The sequence below is a fragment of the Papilio xuthus genome, unplaced genomic scaffold, assembly GCF_000836235.2.
Source record: "Papilio xuthus unplaced genomic scaffold, Pxut_1.1 DF826923.1, whole genome shotgun sequence".
Taxonomy (NCBI): Eukaryota; Metazoa; Arthropoda; class Insecta; order Lepidoptera; family Papilionidae; genus Papilio; species Papilio xuthus.
This window is the reverse complement of record NW_013531726.1, coordinates 6,006,378-6,026,728: the sequence shown is the minus strand read 5'-3', so window position 1 is coordinate 6,026,728 and position 20,351 is coordinate 6,006,378. Positions and strand designations below refer to the sequence as shown.

Sequence of the window (20,351 nt, the reverse complement as noted above, 5' to 3'; positions counted from 1 at the left end):
CCACATATTTCCATAGTAGTCTAATTTGAAGATCTTATATTTTAAATATTACTATATTTATAATAACAATACTAACCAATGAAAGTATATATAAATAAGATTTTTTAGTTCAATTTTTATATTTTATAAATTCATGTTTACCCTCAACTTTTAATACTAATAAAATTGGCTAATAGTATATTGGTAACTTTAAAGTTTAGGATAATAACAATCTTAATGGCTTAGAAAATAAAGGTGACATTCCCATGATTGACGTCATTCACGGGTAGCATTGACCTATTTGACTGGAGTCCTTATTGTCTCAATGCATTACAATTGGTTATGGCCATTACAATTTAGTGGACAATGATTTCTGTAATAGTACAACAATATAAATACATACTTACATATATATTAAACAAAACATAAGGGTTCGTTGTATTGAACTTTTTAAAATTTTTAATAGAAAAAGTTAAAAAAAAATAAGAATTGCACTCATTAAAAATTATTAATGTCTATGAACATCTTTATACAGCTGCCACTACAATAAGTTGTATTGAATTATAAAGGATATTGTAACAAGCCTGATGGTGTTATAACCAATTTTACTTTAAACATACCTGAGTGTGCAAGCCTTCTGCCCACTAGTGGGCTATCAAGCAGCAAGCGCCTGAGGGACCAGCGGCCAAGCATACCGCCGCCCCAGCTGCACCCGCCGCCACCTCCGCTGCTGCTACCGCCGCGCCGCATCCCGTCCCGCTCAACCATCACTAGCACATCACACTACACGGTACTTCTTAAAACTATTTATTCAAACACTACAATACGGTTACTTCAATGTCGGTTTCCGCCGGACTCTCTGCACACAACAAACTACAGTACTAATTACTCAAAACTGGCAAAGCATCAGCAAGAGAAAGTGCTGATGGCCAGGCGGTAAGTACGTGCCCGCGAGAGCGTTCCTATACAAAGATGCAGTTTACAGAAAACGATTGGAATCTCACAAGAAAAATCATCTTTATCAAGTTAGTAAGCAATAAAAGTTTATAAGCGGAATAAACACGAGGAGTCGATACGAGTGATGAGTACAGAGTACGTAAAAATTGGCAATGGATTATTTATCAAAATAAAATGCGCTAAAAATCAAGCGATAACAGCCCAACAATAAACGCAACTGTCAGATCGAGACAAACTCGAAAACTCAACTCGAGACGGGACGAACAGACGAGACACTTTTCTTAATAAATGGATAGGTCTTTGCTTGTAAATGACGAAGTTGCTTCGTGCTGACTAAAACGGAGACATTGATGTTACTGACAGTTGTGTTACTGGTAACTATTATTAGTTCAAATTTTAACCACCGCTTCAAACAGCTTCCGACAGCGCCAAAATGGCGAAAATCAAATAGGCACACAATACCACGCTATGTACCCTATACATTTATAGATGTCAGTGAAACGAAACCATTCAAGACAGAAAGAGAAAGAAAGTTTTACTAAATAGTGATGTACAATGTTAACCATTTGAGATCGAAAAAATACCGATTCTAAGAGTGACACAGGCGGAATTGACCGATTTTGACTGGAATTTTCGTTTTATTTTTTGTTTCTTGAGGTCAACATGATCAATTGAATGTTTTTTAAACTTATATTTTTCTATTTCGCTAATTTTATTTTTCGCAAAATTAGATCACAATGTTTATAATGAAAATAAGTTTTCAACTAAATCATTGTCTTCTTTTTGTAAACTAAAATTTCTACATTTTTACTCTATGAACCAAACTTCTGCCAGCAATCAGCGATGACCTAAAGGTCTAGTTTACCAGGTCGTAAAATTAAAAAAAATCAGCAATCAGCGATCAGCGCAGCATCTTTCATCTGTCATTCTTCTGTCAATCAATATCAATCAATCGAACTCATCAAAGCCGACCAAAGTTTATTTCATTATTTATGTTCAGGATTACATAGTGGAATTTTAAAATTTATAGCTTTGTACATTGTTTTTGAATATTTACTTCACAATGAAACTAAAAATGTTACTCTTTTCTACCCTGCTTGTCTTACTTTCTAATGTTTTATGTGAAAATAAATACAGCAAGTCGGCTAATGAGAAAAAGAAAAGTGATGTAGACTTTAGGACTTTACAAAAACCCTTTAGAATGAATAAACTGAACATTTTATGGACAAAAGCTCAACTGGTAATTTTATTTACTAAGTTTTAAACATTTAAAGCTGGAATACATTTATAAATCGTAACTAATCACTTAATTAATTTAGTTACAATGCAGTACAGAGAAAATACAGTTTTGATGATCATAATATGTTCTGCAATAAAATGATACAGGGATTTTAAATTTCAGCGTCTCACAGAACCAAAACTAAAGTCACTCTACAGTGATTTAATGATTCAAGACAAAGAAGAGATCACATACAAGAGAGTTAAAAGTGAGGGTGGTGATAAAGAAGGTCTAAAGGAGGCAGAGTTACGGCGCAAGCTCACCAACATAATGAATGTCTATGGACTGAGAGAGCATTTTGATGACAAGCATGTGGGGAGACAGAAAATGGATCCGGTAATGTCATTTAAATTAGTTACAAATTTAGAGAAATCAATACTACATTTTTTTTTTAAATATACATATAATCTGAAGGAAGTGATGAAGTTAGTATTACATTGTTACATATGTTTTGGGTATTATAGTGAAGTCATATGATGATTCAGTGGCATTAAATGTTTAAATAATTATGTAGTTGAGTCTGGAAAGAGAGAAACCTTTAAGTGAGAGTCACTGTACGACCCTAGTGAACAACACCCATAAGTAACTCGGGTTAGAGAGAAATCCCTAAAGGCATAAAACAATTGCAGTCCCTTGGACTCCTTTTTACAGGTTTGACTGTATATATGAGATTATTATATCACACAAACTTTGCAGACTCATAAAATATAACATGGCATGGCAACAATTTTAAATGTACATGTTTTTAATTGATTATGATTTCATAAACAGGCACTGACCTCTATGTTTAGTGATTATATATTTGGTGCGAACATTTAAAGAGAGATATGCAATATCTGTCTATAAATAATAAGTTTAGTTTGTGTTAATTTTATTTTTACTTGTTTCTCTATATTATTGTAGTAGTGAAATTTTTTAATGTTTTTAAAAATTTTATAAAGGAGATAACTCATGGAAATCTAGAATAATTTTATAAGCTCTGATCAATATAAAGTGTATATCATTTTGAAGGCAGGCAATGCATCTGTGGTGGCTCTGGTATTGCAGATGTCCATGGGCATCATTGAACACCCGGGGTGTTCCTGCTACTAACTTTCCCCCTTATTTTATAAATAAAAAAGAAATATAAGTAAAAATCAATGTATACATGGAAACTATGCATTGCTAAATCACAAGACAGGTTTTGATGAGATATTTGATGATGGGATGATGCAAAAAAAGTTCTAAAAGAAAAAGTTTGGATGTATGGGTGTTTGACATGGTGTCACACAACAGCTGAATGGATTTGAATGAAATGTGATACAGAGATAAGATTCAATCAGGAATAGCGCATAGATTATTTTATTAGTTGTTACAATTCCTCACTGACAGTGTGGAACATGTCAGCTGTACATTAAAAATTATAATTACACACAAATTTGACAATTTTCCATAACATTACAGGAGCATAATTCAGCGATGGATGAGTACATAAACCGTAGTCTATTCAAAGACAAGAAGCTGAACATGCTGTGGTCGAAAGCAGAGGCGTCGGGGTTCACACCGGAGGAGTTAGCAGCGTTGCGCGAGGAGTTCACGCACCACCAGGAGAAGATTGACCAGTACTATGATCTGCTCGGTAATGTGGAGACTGAGGGACATGAAGGTTTTAAAAGTATGCACGTTTTTCAATAGTTATTATGCAGTTAGATATTTTTTTGTTTCATATTCATTGAATTTAATTCTTACCTATATTTCTAGATGCCATAAATGATGAAGAAATGGTAAATTTTAATGAAGTTAATTTGGAAACTAATGAAGTATTGAACAAGGATTTTGTGGACAAGGCCAACTTGCTCCGAGACAAGCACCGCGGTCTGCGCGACGGCTACGACCGTTTGCAACGCATCGCCGCTAGAGGTCAACATCTGTTCTTTATTAAGCTTAGATAATTTGAACTAAGTAAAAATCTTACTAATATCATAAATGCGAATGTTCAGATGGATGGATGGATGTTTGTTTGAAGTTCTCTCAGGCACAGACCTTGCTGAAATTACGCATAGATGTAGAAAACAGTCTGGAAAAACATATAGGCTACTAAGTCATTTTAAATTCCGCGAGGACAGAGTCGCGGGCGACAGTTAGTATACTTAACAGCTAAAATACAGTCGAATCTGGATGACCTAGACTGTGATTTTTTTTTTGGTTATAGAGGTGTCTTGCCTATCCATGTTACAGTTATATTCTCAATATAATCTCTTGTTCTTTCTTCTATCACTTGTAGCCTTGGTTTCAGCTGCGGGACACATACATCCTTTAAGTGGTAAATGAACTGTTCAGGTCCCAACAACAAGGAGTTCGTGGAGCCGAAGGTGCAAGGCTTGTGGCGTATGGCCGCCGCCGCCAACTTCACTGTCGACGAGCTTGCTTCAATAAAGGTAATTGTGACGTCACAACTTTGACAATTTTGTTCTACAGATGTTCGAAATATGTTGAAATTACAGTCAAGTATTCTGGAAGTTTTCGTTGCGGTTACGTCTAGATATTTGTAACAGTGTAATTGAAAGTACATTGACTGTTGTATATTTGCAACACAATGTGCTTTTGATAAACATTGATTACAAAGAATCGAAAGAAAAACATCACTTTTACATTTTTTTATATTATCAATGTGTACTTGATTTTATTTAATTTACTATATTAGATTTCTTTTAATATCTGCACTTTTGTTACTGTCAATAAATCCATCAACAAGCCTCTTTCTCTCAAAAAGATCCACAAGCAAGCCATTGTCATTGTTATGCTTTGCATGTAGATCCTTCAGAGAGCGAGACGGTTGCCATCACTTGAAGACAGTCGACTTTCGTCATAAAATATTTTCAGGCAAGTGAGGTAAATTACTACAAATGGATGTTCTTAAAAATGTTTTAGACATAAATAAATATTTTAATAGCTTACAAATGAATCATTAATGTTCTCGTCAATTTTATAAATTCTTTTATATATTTTGTGTGTTACTGATGTGAGAAAAACTGAAAGCTCAATGTAGATGGTGCTAGCGTCAAGAGTGAGCTATCATCTGTCAAAGTTTTTGTATGTCATTCTACACTTGACATTGGCCCAATCCGATGAGGGAGAGCCATAAACAAGAAACAGAACAAAACAGTATGTCATTCTAGCGATAATTTTTAAATGAATTCCTTCTTTATTATATAATAATATATGACCTATCTTTAAAGCAGTCAATCCTGATCATACTGATATTTATCGTGACCAAAAGGGAACTTTTCTCCACATTATGTGCGACGTGTACTTTCGTTGAGTTTGAACATTTAGGAACTTGTATAAATGTCCGGTAGGTGGAGCTGCAGCACTACGAGTCGCGGTTGCTGAAGCTGCGCCACCTGCAGGCCGACCACGTAAGCAATCTAGAGAAACATCATTCAAAGGTTTCGTAATGAATTACTTTTTTTTTATACCATATACATTCATAGTTCATTCTTAATCATATTTTATTTTTTGTGATAAATTTTATTTTTATCGTTTATTTTTTTTTTTACTTGAAATAGAATGCTTTAAACATTATCTTTGTAAAACGCCTAGTAAGTAGTTGACCCACTATAACATCTTCGCACGAATTAGCCTGTTCGCCTGGTGCAATACCATGACCATACAGAAGACACGCCTCAAGTGGAAGAAGTCTGCGTTTCGTCTAATGAGTGTGGTACTGGACGTTTATTTTTAGTCATCTTTCCTTCCCATCCTTTTTCTTATTAGTAATTGATTGGAAGTGGATTTTCCATTAATAATAATATATTGTGTTTATCCATAAATATTTATGTTGTTGTCAGGTGGCTGCGAGTGGCGACAAGATGGACATGTTCGCGGAGCAGCAGCAGCAGATCAAGAAGCATTCCAGGAAAGTAGAGAAGATGCACGATGATTTGCACAAGAGGATCTCACAGCGGCACACAGAGTTGTAGGCCTACGTACAACATAAGTTAATGAAATTGATTTTACTTACTAAGTGTACGTAGTGATATCCAAAGGCATTTATTTTTTTAATTAAATCAACATTAGGAAATAATAAAATAATCGAAATTTTGGTAGCTTTGTAACTATTGAAGTAATTTTATTTCTTTTACAAAGGGAAGTTGTCAATATGTTGGATTTCACGTGTGTGAAGCTAGTTTAAAAAATATGCTTCCCTCATTCGGAAGTACATTTAAATAGTCCTTAACATATCAAATTGTGAAAACAGCGACATTTTATTGTTATTTTTCAAAAATCAATTTGAACATTACTAGAAAGTAATGATATAAGATCAATTTATAAAATGTAGTAAAGTACATATTTTTTTATTATATTCGTTAGAAATAGAATCTCTCGTTTTAAAGTTTTATTTTATATTGTTTATTTTTTAAATATACGAAGAAAATATTTTGATGTTTTATTTCTAACTAGCTGTCGCCCGCGACTCCGTCCGCGCGGAATAAAAAAGGTAATAAGTAGCCTATGTATTCTTCCAGATCTATGTCAAAATTCAGCGAGATTCGTTCAGCCGTTGGGGAGATACCAACAAACATCCATCTATACATTCGCATCTATAATATTAGTAAGATTCATCAACTACAGAACCTGAATGTAGGTCTCGAAGGAACACAATATGTCTAAAAATTAAAAGTGTTTTATTTTAAATTTTAAATACAGGTTATTTGTACTGACATTCTTCTGCCCTTTGTCTGAGTGAGACAGTGTAATAATTTCCATCTCTAGTTCCTCGTCCATTTTATCCTATAAAATGGCATAGAATCTGTGAAACTTGGTTGGACCAATTTTCATAGTCCGATGATTTTTTTTAATTTAATGTTTATATAAACATAATAAAGAAGTTTGCATAACTATTTAAATTGATATTTTAGTTAGTATAGTGTGAGGCTCTCATCAAAAACAACTCTGTATATTTCGACATCGCTTTATTTGCCTATAACTTACCGCGCAATTCGCGTTTCATTGTATTCGAGACACAAGCAGCTGCTCGGTAAATAATTTAAGTTAAATATACACATTACCCAAATAAAACCTATTTAAGAAACAAAAAAAATATCGAGAATATAGAGAGATATAGAGTAGGTGGTATTAAAAACAGCAGTTGGTACAGTGCATCAATATATGATATTTAATCTTCATGTACAAGCAAATTTATTAATACACGTTTAATAATCGGCCAGTTTGCGTATCATCCAAAATGAATATGTTATTATGCCGTAACACATAGTATAGAGTGCTGGCAGTGCGGGCAGTGCGGGCTGCGCGGCGGCACTGCTGCCCCTCGACTGGCACAAGTATCGCTTACACTTCAGTCGGTCGTACAGTACGGGTCTCATCTCGATAGGACATTTTCTCTATTATGTATATAGATAATCTGTATAATATAATTCTTTCTCACTAATATCTACACCGATTCAAGGGTTACAGTTACATATAATCCTCGAGGTTGCTGCCCACGTCGCTTAGTGCGTCCACTTGCTCCACGTTTGCTGCAAACAGACGGACAAACGATACATTAATTATATCCAAATTCTACGCTGTACGAAGGTACTACGTACCGAGTACCACAAGACTGGGTATGTTACCTGTTTTTCAGCGGCGTGGTGCTGTTGGGGGTGCTGCTGCTGGTCCCAGTGCTGCGGCGGCTGCTCCGACGGCAGATAGTGCAGCGGCAGCGCGTGCATCAGAGACAGCGCGGCCGCCGCAGCGCCGCCCCCGTACGCCTCCAGCCCGTGAGAGCCTACGCCTACTCCGCCCACACCCCCCACGCCGCCCATGCCTACTCCGCTCATCCCGCTCACACCCTACAAATATTGCATACACATTAAATCGATTATCATTTGCCACGGATTTTCATAGATGGAAAAGGCAAAAGATAAAGATATTTATGTTGCAGTAAGTTGTAATCCAATACCTGGTATCTATCGTGGTCGGGTAGGTGCGCGTGATGCTGCGACCCATGCGCGTGCGCGTGCGCGTGCGCGGAGTGCGGCCAGTCCTCGCCGGCAGTCAGCTTCCACGCGCGCTCCGTGCCGATGGGGCGGGGCTTGCGTTCTTCTTCTTCGCCCCATCCGCCGCCACCCACTCCACGCTCCAGCAGCGACTGCTCCACATACCACACAGTTTATATGCAAATGAGCAATGTAGTTTTATCGAAAGTATATGCGATGACTTATTATAGACATTCATATAACATAAATGGATTTAGTTAAATGTGTAGGTAGTCAGTAGTGCTGTGTGTGTACCTGGTAGGGGTGGTGTGGCTGCGGCGTGTGCGGTGCATGCGGGGTGTGGGAGGAGTGCGGGGTGTGCTGCGCGGTCTTGGGAGCCGGCTGCTGGTATGACATCAGCAGTGTGCTCAGGTTGCCCGCGTTGTTACCGCCCGCGAACAGCTGCTGCAATATTCATAGGAACATTTTCACTAATATACTATGTAATTAAATTAATTAACTTTCACTGTGTACAAATATGTGTATTTGTACCTGTGCGGCATGCTTGTGCTGCAGCAGGGGATGGCGCTGTGCAAAGTCAGGGGCGCGGGGGTTGAGGCGAGACACGCCCTCAACGCCCACGTAGCCCAGCCCCAGTGCCGCGCTGCTCATGCCCACGCTGCCCACACCGCCCACGTTGCCCGACATCGACACCGGCTATAAATATCATATGCACAAATTGTATTTGTTCGTCGTTAAAAAACTATATGAGGAATTGCAACAGACGATTACACTTAAAAAGGTCGTAAGTTCATAAATTTCTCCTAACTAGAAATAACAACTCTTACCATCATGTTGTGTCCATTTCTTGAGTTGTCTTGTTGGTAGATGGGTCCGTTGCGAGATAAGCCGCTTAAATCCATTGCGTTCACAGTGTTGCCTAAAATAAAAAATATACATTGTACTACACATTAAGCGAGGCTATCAAGCTGTTGTTACTGACGCACAAATTCTTTTAAAGCACGCTACTTACAATTTTATAATTCGATTACTGTATAGTACATACCCAGCGATGCCGGCGGCAGCTGCTGATGCTGTTGGTGTTGTTGATGCTGCTGTTGGTGCTGGTGCTGATGCGGCGGTGGACCGATGGGCATGGGAGCATGATACGCGGGCGTGGGCGGGGCCGCGGTCGGTGCATACGCCGGCGGTGGAGTGGAACCGTGCGAGGAAGCGCGCGAGCACGGCGAACATCCGCCAGCACCGCCGCGGTACCCAGGCGCCTTGCTCGCGTCCACCGGACACGACATCGTCTATACAACGCATACATTATAAGGCCATATTCACACAAACAAGATTTAATTAATTTAGATGTGGTAATCAGTTGGATAATGTATGCACCTGTGGCGGCAAGGGTTCGACGGTGTGGTGCGCGTCGCCGGCGCCCCACATGCTGCCGCCCGCAGCGATCGACAGGTCCTTGAACAGCGAGTACTCCGGCGCGCCGCCACCGCCGCCTCCGCCGCTAGACTGTAACACATTTATCGCTGCTAATCATACTCTAACTAGGTAACCTCTAGCAATGTTGTGTATATGTAGCGTCATGTAAAGTAGGTAGTACGTATAGTTTGTTACCTGGGGCGTCGTGTTGATGTGCAGAGCGGCTGAGGTGGGCGTATCGTCTGGGGCGGATTGCGGCCAGCTGCCATCAGGACTGTGCGCCGCCTCCTCACCCTTGTTGGGTGTGGGCGCTGGTGGAGACTCGCGCGTCTTTAGTGGGGATCCAAGTGGCGCTGCGCTGCTGCCGGGGCTGCTTGCTGCCGTCTGTTGGAATAAACGCCGTTAATAAGTAATGTTGAAAAAAGAATAGACAATAATTTCGTGCTTTAAGAGTGTTTGATAACTGACCGCTGTCTGTGTATGTGGCTTGTTGTCTGGGGGCGGGGCACCGACGGACGCGGTTGCGGGCGCCACCTTGGCTGCGAAGGTGTGTCCGCGCGCACCAACAATCGCGCCCGTGTATGAGAGGGCGCCAGGCTTGGTAGGCGCGCTGGCCGGGCTAGCCACGGCGGCGCTGCTCGTTGTAGGCATGCTCGGTACGCCGCTCGCCGCGCTTGACACCACAGTCCGCTTCTCGGTCACTGGGATAGCTAGAAATGTCATAAATTATTAAATTTAAATCAGCTTATTTATTTATCTATAATATAGTTTTTCGGGCTTTAATTAAAAATATACGATAGCGTGTTTGTGGACGTACGTTGTGGGTGCAGGCGCGGCGGGGCGGGGCGCGCTACGGCGTGCTGCTTGGCGGGGGCGCGCGATGTGGGCGTAGCGCGGTTGGCGGCGCCGCTCGGGCCGCTCGTGGAGGTCACAGCGCCGGCCTGCTCGCACAACAACTTTATTACTATTAGTATATGTTTGCAGATATCAAGCACAATTCATGTAGTACAGATTCAGTCAAGATTATAAAATAAATAACTTTTTCAGAATTGAATGTTATTTAGCAGTCTCTTAATATAGTTTTCTATATTAAATCTTAGCTAAGTGATACCCTTAATGATATATTAAAGACTAGAAAAAGAGCACAAAAATGAGTTATTAACCACGAATCAGCAGACTCTGAATAGGCAGTTGTATGTGGTACCTTTGGCGGCGGTTGCTTGGGAGGCTTGGGTTGCGGCGGCTGCGGTGGCGGAGCGGGCAGCTTGGCGCGCGGCAGCAGCTGCGCGATGTCGGCCTCGGGGTCACGGATCATTGCCGCGATCAGGCTCGCCGCCTGCTTTGTCGCCTCAGCAGAACCCCTGTACCGAATACATATCTCATGTAAACTGTCGACTTTGATTTAATACAGAAAAAAGTATAACCGAGTGTTTTACTATTAACACAAATACAAAGAAAACAAATATGACAATACATAATGCCTAACATTAACATTCATATTTTCTTAACGTTATCGACAAAATTTACTATTGCTATTTCGGTGTATTCAGGTGGCCATTTGCTCGTTATGATAAAAAAAAATACTAACTTGATGGTGATGATACGCTCGCCCTGTCCCTTGCCCTGCTTGTCGACCTCGATGTGTGCGCCGGTGGCGGAGCGGATGGCGTTGATGTTACTGCCGGCGCGACCAATCACACGCGAGATAGCGTGCGAACCCACAGATACCTTCTTGCACCTGCATTTAATACATTAAAAAAACATTACACCTCACTGACAGTCAAAATACTAAATTAAATGTGAACTTGGTGAATTTATATGACTATGCAGTTATGTAGATACTGACCCAGGCTCTACGGCGGAGAGAGTCTGCACGCTGGACTTGCGCACCACCTCCTTCCAGCCCTCCTCGCGCCGTCCAGTCACACACCCGCTCTTCGGCGATGTGCTCTTGCCCTCCATCTCCCATCTGAGTACAAACATAATAATTAAGCCTTATAATTTTTATTGTTTTAGTTTTTATAGAGATAACAATATATTTCAGTACAGAAATTTCGGCAATTCAAACCGAAAATAATATTACCAAAATTATTTACACACTCACATATTTTCTATTTACGTGTTAAGAGCTCAAATACTTATAGTGTCGAGTTTGATTTAATTTAAAAAAATACTCCATCAGATATTAGAGGAAAGTTAAAAAGTAAAAGGAATTACAATATATAATACTCAAAAATTAAAATAAAAAAAAACAAAAATCAATGTCCACTTTAAGCATGCAATAAATAATACGGCAAATTAATAATTAAATACACATGCAATTCAATTAAAATAAAAAAAAAATATAAATTCAATTAGCAAGCAATTCAATTAAAAAAAATATATATAAATATCACAAAGCATTGACTAAAACATATTGCGTTGCGTAATCATGTTGGATTTCACCGAATCAGTTTTTTTTTTAATTTAATTTTATTTTAAAGTTATCAATATGATTCATTACGTTGACACTGATTTTTGTTTTAATTCAACGTAAGCCTACTTACTGATGGTTTGTGTGTATCTTTTTAGTTTTGTCTATAGCATCGACATCGTCCTTGTCCACATTAAGTCGTGTCGATTCAAACACTTGGCTCTTTCTCGAGCTACTGCCGAATTTGTTTACGTTCTGTACTGTTATACTCTTAGGTATATCCTCTTCGGGTTTTCTGCAAACAATATTTATACCTAGGATCACCATTTCTATTTAATTTATTATTCCTTTCAAAATAAATATAATTTTGACACTTCTTGATATAAATAGTGACCGAAACCAATGTCTTAGCCTTCCTAATATAACTAATCTAGGCATCTTTTGAGTATAATAATGGTGCTAAGCTAGATCTTATTTACTTGTTTTTACAAAGCTTAATAAAAAAAACATGCAATTCACTACACTAATAGGCTACATAAATTTATTGTTAGTGTTAACAAAAACCAAGACGTATATGAATTCTAAAATCTAAATTTTCTGAAAATATAGAAAAAACCTACTCAAATCAATTTTAGTTCTAAATAAAAGGAAATAAGGCGGAATATAATATTAGTTTTATTTCCGTACTCAAAGTCATTCAATGGTCATATAGTGTTTTAGTGTGGATCCGTATTAAATCTACACTAATGGGGCTTCTAAACCATTGTAGTTTTATCAGACTGGTCTTCGTCATGCCTTAGTGACCACAGAATGACTGTGAGTGCGGGGCAGTGTGTACGTACTTTTCTTTGCGCTCTGTGCGCGGCGCGGGCTTGGCCGGCGTGGCGGGTGGAGAGCTGGGCGCCACGTTCTCCTTCTCTTGCTTCTTGTCCGTCTTACCAACGCTCTCTTTCTCCACTTTCGTTTCTAACTTGCTTTTGGCCTGAAAGTTTTACAATTTATGTCAATTAAAACATAATCGGGAAAAATGTATGATGTATAATAGATTTATTATTTTAGATGTCCCTATGCATCGTATAAGTCAGTTGTTACCTTATCGGGTTGTTTCTTGTTGGGAGGTGCGGGGGGCGCGGCGGGCGGGGGTGCAGTCTTGTCCTCCTTCTTCTTTTTCTTGGTCTTGGTGCTAGGCGCTGGGGGAGCCTTCACGTCCGATGACGAACAGGAACCCTACAAGGAAAATGGATATTATTACATTTTTTAATAAATAGAATTCATTGTATTTCTGTATTGAATCTGATTTCGTTGTCGGTATTAAGCAATAGGTGAATCTGTTACCTGCGAGTTGGCGTCGATGCCGGAGTCGCCCTCCTCCTTGGCGGCGGGCTCGTCGTCGGGCTCGCCGCCCTCAGAGCACTCGCCTAGCGCCTTCTCGCAGTACAACGAGTTCTTGTCGTTCTCCTCCTGCAGCTTTCGTCGCTCCTCCTAAACAATATTATTATATTATTTGTTAGTCGTCACACAAAAAGTAAGATCATTTTTCATGTTCTGCTTCAAAGTTTAAGATCTACCTTTCCTTACAAACGAATTACACCAATTTTCAAAACAGAAGAAAGGTAGCTGTCGTTGTCAGATTTCAATTTGACAAAGCATTAGTCGACATTACTAGGTTCATTATTTGAACCATTTCGTAGCACGTGGCAGTAGTCTAAGTGATAAAATGTTCTTACAGTGGTTACCTTTTTCTCCATCTTCTTCTTCTTCTTGCGCTCTCTGCGGCGCGCGGCGGCGAGACGACGGCTCTCCTCGCGGCAGCGCTCCGCGTCCAGCTCCTCCAGCAGGATAGTGGCGTTCTGGTTAGCGCGCGCTGCCTGCGTCTCCTTCGCCGCGCGGATCACGCGCACACACTCCTGGCACTTCTCCAGCACCTCCTTGTCTGAGATCGTGCAGATGTATCTACAACATACATACATCGTTAATTTACACAAGTCCAAACAGCACTAAATATTTATGTATTTTCTTAAAACATATCAATACGTTGAAAAACGAACACAAAATGTTTTGAAATTGTTAATAGCTGAATATATGAATTTCTGCCAATTTTGTGGTGAAAAAATTTAATTATTATTAAGGTATTTAATAAATCAATTACCTGGTCATTTCTTGGTCGGAGGGGAACTGCGTGACGACTCCTACCATCCATTTGACTACTTTGGTGTGGCCCTTACGGAAAGCGGCCATCAGGCATGATACCTAAACACATTCACACATATAAAAAAAACATTCCAAGCTAACTTGTGGGACTTTAGTTTTGAGAAGAAGAAGGTTTGTCTCTGACGGTGGTATGGTATAGCACCTTTCTATTGTCCTGCGAGTCGATATCCGCGCCAGCTGCATACAACATCTCGACGACAGCGAGGTGACCACCATTGGCCGCCAGCCACAACGGAGAATTGCCCTTCTTATTCTTCACCTCCACCGCCGCCCGTCTTAAAATAAAACAATACTTGAAATTAATCAAGTTTGATACTTCTAACTTTCTAATAGGAGTTTCTGCTTAATGAAATGTCAGGGCAGTGAAACAGTATTATATTACCTATGCAGCAGCAGCTCGACGAACTTGATGTGCCCCTTGTCCGCTGCGATGGTGAGGGCCGTGTCGCGCGAGGAGGGCACAGGCGGGGCGTTGACGTCCGCGCCCTTGTCGAGTAGCACGCGGCCCACCTCCACGTAGCCGCCGCTCGCCGCCTCCATGAGCGGCGTCAGGCCCGTCTTGGCACGGTGCTCCACATTCGCCTTACGGTCCAGCAACAGGCTCACCACTTCGTGACGACCTACATCAGATTGCAATCACGATAAGTCTTAAATCATATATATCAACGAAAAGCCGCAGCTAGGGGTCGTACAAAAGTAATATTTTCCACATAGATTTATGTTACTACAAAGGCGAGCACTAAGAAATTAACGAAATTCATCCTTTAAAAGTCTAAAAGGGGGTTGATGAAATTTTTTACGCAAAGATGATCTAAATAGGAGTTTGAGACCTTTGGTTCTTTAGGCGGACAAACTCGCAAGAAACATTATTATTATATTATTATTTCCGTTCAAGTCTAACCACTTAGTTAAACAGTCAATCAGTATAGATCTCTGATGCTAATTGTACAATAAGGAAATCCCTTAGTCCTAACTTAGCTCATGAGTGCAACACTAAGTATAAACATTAACCATTACGTCATAACATCTGTATGTATATGTAAGGTTACCTTGGAAGCAGGCGAGAGTGAGTGCGGTGTTGCGGTTGGTCTCGATCTGCGCGTTGATGTCAGAGCCGCAGTCGAGCAGCAGCCGCACGGCCGCCGTGTGCCCATTCATCGCCGCCAGCATCAGCGGAGAGATGCCCAACTTCGACCCCGTGCGAGAGTTTATCTCAGCCTGCACGTAACATACGGCAAATTAAAGCTTGCTATTTAAAGTAAAAGAAACAAACATACAAGTACAGCATGAGATTCAAGAAAAAAAAATCTTGTAGATGTAAGCCGAGTTAGAGATATATTATTAGATTTGAGGAAAGTGAAATGTTACCTGGTGGTGCAGCAGCAATCTTATGATGTTGACGTATCCTCCGGAGGCGGCGAGCGAGAGCGGCGTGTAGTCGGACACGTTGCGGTGCTCCTTGTTGGCGCCACGGCTAAGGATCAGCTCCACCACCTCGTAGCGGCCGCCGCTGCACGCCAGCGACAGCGGCGTGTCCTTCGTGCGCTCCGACTGCGCCTCGATGTCCGCGCCGTGGTTCAGCAGCACTTCAACGATCTTCTCGTGTCCCGCGGTCGCGGCCAGGATAAGAGGGGTGAATCCCTAAACACAAAACATTGAAAATTATATATTATTAACATGAAATTAAGAAAACAGCAACAAAAGGGACGGATTTCAATCAAAACCATAAAATAAACCATAGTAAAACACACAATTTATTTTAAAATTGACACTGACAGCACTAGGTGTGTATTTTCTACGGTTATAATTTCTTTAAGTTCAGTTAGCCACCATGTATATTGTGAGAAGCGTACCTTCTTATCTCGATGCTCGATATCGGCGCCGCGAGCCAGTAGCAGCTCGACGAGGTCCTCATGTCCGCCGGCGCAGGCGAGCGTGAGCGCCGTGTCGTGGTTGGAGTCGGTCTCGCCGTCCACATCCATAGCGGAGTAGGCGACGGGCGCGGGTTGTGCGGTCGCCACCGTACCCGCTCCGGCACCGCCTCCGAACGAATCGGCCCGTGACCCGCGCACGCCACTCAGACGACCCTGCCACACACAAACACATCTCACATATAGTTTTCTTAATAAAGAAATATATAAACTCAAATATAGGCTTTGAAACTCCGAGGAAAGACTGGATCAAATGACACCTTACAAGTTCAACCGTTAACACAACGTAATGTAATTGTCATCGTATAATCAGTCAGCTAAAATCAAAATTATTTTAATCTGAAATTAATAATGTTTGTACCTTCTTCTTGATAGCAACAGCGTTGTTGGGGTGGTGCGGGGGCGCATCGCGCTTGCCGTGCTGCTGCGCGCCCGGTATCGGCCCCATGCCCGGCGGTGGACCGGTCATGCCCCCTGCGCCCATTACACCCGCATTTACGTTGGCATTTGCGAACGACCTGTGTGAATACAATGAAGCTAATTAGTTATTCTGTTGGTTCAAATATTTTCGAAAAAAATAGACAAATTTTACGTTGTCTAGAGAGCTACATGTTTACAATTACAAAATATGAATTTATCGTACCTGTGGTCTTCATATGGCAAGTTGGTGGTAGGTGGCAGAGCGAAATAGGGCTGCAGGTCGTGGTGGGCGGCGTCCTCAACGCCCGCCGGCATCCCCGCCGCGCCCATCGCACCGCTCGCGGGCGACGGCGGCCGCACCCGGTACTGACACCCGGGGTTCATTTGCTGTATACATTATCACGTTTGTAAGTATAAAATGGGTTTGCCAGAGAGGGTAATTGAAAGTTTTAGTTTTTGTTACAGAGTATAAAGTTACCGTCATGTCAGCATGGTGATGGTGATGACGATGATGTTGATGCATATGCTGATGTTGGTGTTGATGTTGATGCTGCTGGAACTGTTGTTGCTGCATGTGTTGTTGTTGCTGCAGCTGTTGCTGTTGATGCAGCTGTTGCTGGTGCAGTTGCTGCTGGTGCTGTTGCTGCAGTTGCTGTTGTTGCTGCAAATGTTGTTGTTGCTGTAGTTGTTGTTGTTTCTGTTGCTGCAGTTTTTGTTTTGGCTGCAGCTGCTGTTGGGCCTGCTGCTGTTGCTGCTGCGGTTCTTGTCGGTCCTGTCCCGGGACCCATTCAGGGTCATCCGCGCTCTCGGCGGCTTGAAGCTGGCAGTCGGTAGGCCTCTCGGTTCCGGTCTCCGACACTTCCGTGCATGGCTCCGCGACGCATTTATTGGCCAGGATTTCGTGGGACTTCTGCTGCATTACCTAACGTGTTTTTATACTTCTTTTATTGCATAATGTTAAAATAATTAAAAGTGTACAGGGCCATTGAGATATATTTGAACCCTTTATAATTTCAGAAACAAGCCTGTCTGAATTAATTGCGTAGTTGTGTACAAACCTGCAGCACGAGGGAGCGCAATTCGTGCGGCGGCAAGGCAACGAGGGAGGGCACCTCTCGCTGCAGATACTGCAGCACGGCGCTCAGTTCGCGAGCCTCTACGCACCCGCCGCCTGCTTCGCCCACCTGCTGCTGCTGCTGCTGCGGCTGCTGCTATAATATATGAATCGCAATTTATATAATCCAAACCAAATTGTATGTAAAACTATATATGTTTTATCTCTCTCCACACCTGTGGTAGAAAGTGTTCAGGTCTTTGCTGTTCTTGAGTAAATTGCTGCTGCTGCTGTTGTTGCTGGTGCTGTTTCTTTTGTTGCTGCTGTAGCTGTTGATGTTGCATCTGCTGTTGCTGCTGCAGTTGTTGTTGCTGCAACTGCTGTTGCTGATGCTGATGCATATGCTGGTGTTGTTGCATCTGCTGCTGTTGGTGCATCTGCTGCTGCTGTTGCAAGTGTTGTTGTTGGTGCAAATGCTGCTGGTGCGCCAACTGATGCTGCTGCTGGAGCTGATGTTGTTGCAGGTGCTGCTGTTGTTGTTGCAGCTGCTGTTGCTGCTGCTCCTCCTGCTGTTTATGCTGGATTTGCAGCAGCTGCTGCCGCAACTCTTCGAGTTGGTGCTAAAGACGAGACAATTTAATTATGACATCACATATTTCATTATTCAAGACATATGAACACACAAATTGGTCAATGTATAATCTTACCTGGTTGAGGTTGGTAGCTAGTTGCTGCACTGAGAACAGATGTTGCGGAGGGGGGTACGGTGGAGTGGCGGGGGGATGAATTGTCGTCACACCTGTAATGCAATGTGTTTAGTATTAGTTTTTTTTTAATCGTAACGTGTCCATAAATTGTAATATGGATAATAATTTAGCCACGACACACAAAGCGTTTACGAATTACGTTCAAATAAAATTGCCTATATGTTACTATTACATTTTATATGTACATTACGAATGTTTGGAAAAGAGGTACACGGGGATATAAGGGTTGAAATGAGAATTATTCGTGTTGAATCACTACATCACGTTAGTTAGGACATTGATTGCATTAGCGAGATGGTTACAGTAAAGGTTGCAGCGGAACTTGCCTTGAGCGCAGAACTGAATGTCCAGTGCGTGGAGCGCCGACGTGGCCAGTGTCGGCGGACCTTTACAATAACCCATATACATTATGTACCATTCATATATTCATTTGTACAGATTCAAATGTGTAAACTAAAATTTACTCGTTTAAAAAATCTTCTTTGAACAGTTTACACACATTTAGTCGAACCGTTACATGTAAAAAACAGTGCCTTCTTTAACTCGTATATTCAATGCTGCTACGATTTTTACATTTTAAAATTTACTAGCAGTGGGTGTTGGTTGACTTGAATTTGAATAGATTGTATACTTCTGTCAGAGACTTCAGTACTTCTAATGTTTAAAACACCTCGTGTCATAACTATAAATAACAATTTGTAAGTTAACAAACTTACCAGAGGAATCAGCTAATTCGAGCATGTTCCTCTCCGTGTCAGGTAGTGCGGTGTTTCGAGATTGACCCGTAAGCACTTCGGTTCGCTGCGGATAACATAAAAAAATTACTAATAATAACACTACTAATAATAATAAACAAAGATACACCGAAAGAAAATTTGCATACAAAAAAATAATTTTTTACTATTAAATACTTGCAACTTACTAAAAAAGCAACACAGGAAACTGTTTAGAATAATTTACGATCTAACGTCTACGCTTCTATTGAGTACAACTTACATTTAGCTTTCTTTCAATGTGGTTTTTATTTTTAAATTTCTTGTTAAGATCGCTCCACGTAAAGCCCGGCGGAGGGGTACACTTAGCCATACTGTGATGGCATATCTACAGGCGGAAAGCAGGCAAAGAAAATGAATATATTGATCCGTGAACTTCTTGTGATGATGAAATCAGTACTGAATAAATTTATATTATTAAAAAAATTGATATACACTTGCCCATTGAATGATAAAAATAATCATAGAACTAACCTGTTCTTCGAGTATGTCGGGTGGGGGCGGCAGGTGGTGGTCGGACTGAGGCGGGGCGACGCGCTGCTTGCGTGGGCACTTGTGCTTGCCGGCGGGAGGCGTGGCCGTGGGCGTGGCGGTTGGCGTGGCCACTGCGGTGGGCGCAGGCGTCGGAGTGGGCGTGGGCGCGGGCGCCGGGGTGGGGACGTGCGGGACACTCCAGCCGGCCATCATGCCCGCATAGAACGCGTACTGCGCATCCTTGTCGAAGCCCGCCGCCACAGCGCTGCCGTTTCCATTGCCTCCTTGCTTTTTACGACCTGTCCCACATCGCATATTTTACTTGTATGGTCACATATCGAGAAACATAAAAGTTTTAATTACCAACGTTAAATGTTGCAAAAATTTCTCACCATCGAGGTAAACTTTAGCAAAGTTGGCCGAGAGGTCGGGGGCTTGTGCCGGAAGGGGTGTCTGCAACTTGGCTTGCGCGGGCGGCGTGGCTGGGGCGGGGGCAAACGGAGCCAGAGAGGTAGGCGCAGGCGCGGGAGAGGGCGCGGGCGCGGGAGCAGGAGCAGGCGCAGGCGCAGGGGCCGGAGCCGGTGCAGGAAGCGCGACCGGAGCGGGCGCGGGAGAAGGCGGTGGGCCAGGCGCGGGAGCAGGAATGGCGTGGGTATGGGTGTGGGGATGCGGATGAGGATGCGGATGTGGGTG

General features: G+C 41.8%; 3 protein-coding genes across 4 annotated transcripts in view; 1 reads left to right on the top strand and 2 right to left on the bottom strand.

The window, feature by feature from the left end:
- LOC106122348 (E3 ubiquitin-protein ligase RNF19A) overlaps positions 1 to 1,191 on the bottom strand; it is a 49,055-nt gene extending 47,864 nt beyond the window's left edge. The window contains exon 1 of the mRNA XM_013318288.1: positions 600 to 1,191. Coding sequence (XP_013173742.1) covers positions 600 to 747 — 148 coding nt within the window. The 5' untranslated portion in view covers positions 748 to 1,191. The remainder of the gene's footprint in view (positions 1 to 599) is intronic.
- A 672-nt stretch (positions 1,192 to 1,863) lies between these two features.
- Positions 1,864 to 6,634, top strand: LOC106122627 (alpha-2-macroglobulin receptor-associated protein). Of its 2 annotated transcripts, none has more exons than XM_013318716.1 (7): positions 1,864 to 2,176; positions 2,339 to 2,551; positions 3,659 to 3,869; positions 3,956 to 4,114; positions 4,535 to 4,632; positions 5,554 to 5,613; positions 6,046 to 6,537. In XM_013318716.1, exons 1-7 carry the CDS (start codon positions 2,000 to 2,002, stop codon positions 6,175 to 6,177), a joined length of 1,050 nt encoding a protein of 349 aa, XP_013174170.1. In that variant the 5' UTR covers positions 1,864 to 1,999; the 3' UTR covers positions 6,178 to 6,537. The 2 variants fall into 2 exon arrangements, with proteins under 2 accessions (XP_013174170.1, XP_013174169.1); XM_013318715.1 differs by having other exon boundaries at positions 1,865 to 2,176; positions 5,554 to 5,643; positions 6,046 to 6,634.
- Positions 6,635 to 7,153: 519 nt separating this feature from the next.
- The window catches only part of LOC106122347 (ankyrin repeat domain-containing protein 17), a 34,602-nt gene continuing 21,404 nt past the window's right edge, over positions 7,154 to 20,351 (bottom strand). Inside the window, exons 13-48 of the mRNA XM_013318286.1 lie at positions 20,051 to 20,345; positions 19,659 to 19,957; positions 19,408 to 19,512; positions 19,128 to 19,212; positions 18,738 to 18,797; positions 18,352 to 18,443; positions 17,881 to 18,264; positions 17,649 to 17,801; positions 17,069 to 17,251; positions 16,814 to 16,977; positions 16,532 to 16,688; positions 16,093 to 16,326; positions 15,608 to 15,880; positions 15,289 to 15,457; positions 14,622 to 14,859; positions 14,382 to 14,514; positions 14,178 to 14,278; positions 13,765 to 13,981; positions 13,364 to 13,510; positions 13,121 to 13,255; positions 12,871 to 13,010; positions 12,162 to 12,323; positions 11,462 to 11,584; positions 11,204 to 11,353; positions 10,820 to 10,976; positions 10,433 to 10,571; positions 10,084 to 10,325; positions 9,811 to 9,999; positions 9,577 to 9,705; positions 9,242 to 9,488; positions 9,024 to 9,115; positions 8,728 to 8,892; positions 8,491 to 8,640; positions 8,160 to 8,348; positions 7,831 to 8,049; positions 7,154 to 7,734 (exon numbers count right to left, since the gene is read on the bottom strand). Coding sequence (XP_013173740.1) covers positions 7,708 to 7,734; positions 7,831 to 8,049; positions 8,160 to 8,348; positions 8,491 to 8,640; positions 8,728 to 8,892; positions 9,024 to 9,115; positions 9,242 to 9,488; positions 9,577 to 9,705; positions 9,811 to 9,999; positions 10,084 to 10,325; positions 10,433 to 10,571; positions 10,820 to 10,976; positions 11,204 to 11,353; positions 11,462 to 11,584; positions 12,162 to 12,323; positions 12,871 to 13,010; positions 13,121 to 13,255; positions 13,364 to 13,510; positions 13,765 to 13,981; positions 14,178 to 14,278; positions 14,382 to 14,514; positions 14,622 to 14,859; positions 15,289 to 15,457; positions 15,608 to 15,880; positions 16,093 to 16,326; positions 16,532 to 16,688; positions 16,814 to 16,977; positions 17,069 to 17,251; positions 17,649 to 17,801; positions 17,881 to 18,264; positions 18,352 to 18,443; positions 18,738 to 18,797; positions 19,128 to 19,212; positions 19,408 to 19,512; positions 19,659 to 19,957; positions 20,051 to 20,345 — 6,144 coding nt within the window. The 3' untranslated portion in view covers positions 7,154 to 7,707. The remainder of the gene's footprint in view (positions 7,735 to 7,830; positions 8,050 to 8,159; positions 8,349 to 8,490; positions 8,641 to 8,727; positions 8,893 to 9,023; positions 9,116 to 9,241; positions 9,489 to 9,576; positions 9,706 to 9,810; positions 10,000 to 10,083; positions 10,326 to 10,432; positions 10,572 to 10,819; positions 10,977 to 11,203; positions 11,354 to 11,461; positions 11,585 to 12,161; positions 12,324 to 12,870; positions 13,011 to 13,120; positions 13,256 to 13,363; positions 13,511 to 13,764; positions 13,982 to 14,177; positions 14,279 to 14,381; positions 14,515 to 14,621; positions 14,860 to 15,288; positions 15,458 to 15,607; positions 15,881 to 16,092; positions 16,327 to 16,531; positions 16,689 to 16,813; positions 16,978 to 17,068; positions 17,252 to 17,648; positions 17,802 to 17,880; positions 18,265 to 18,351; positions 18,444 to 18,737; positions 18,798 to 19,127; positions 19,213 to 19,407; positions 19,513 to 19,658; positions 19,958 to 20,050; positions 20,346 to 20,351) is intronic.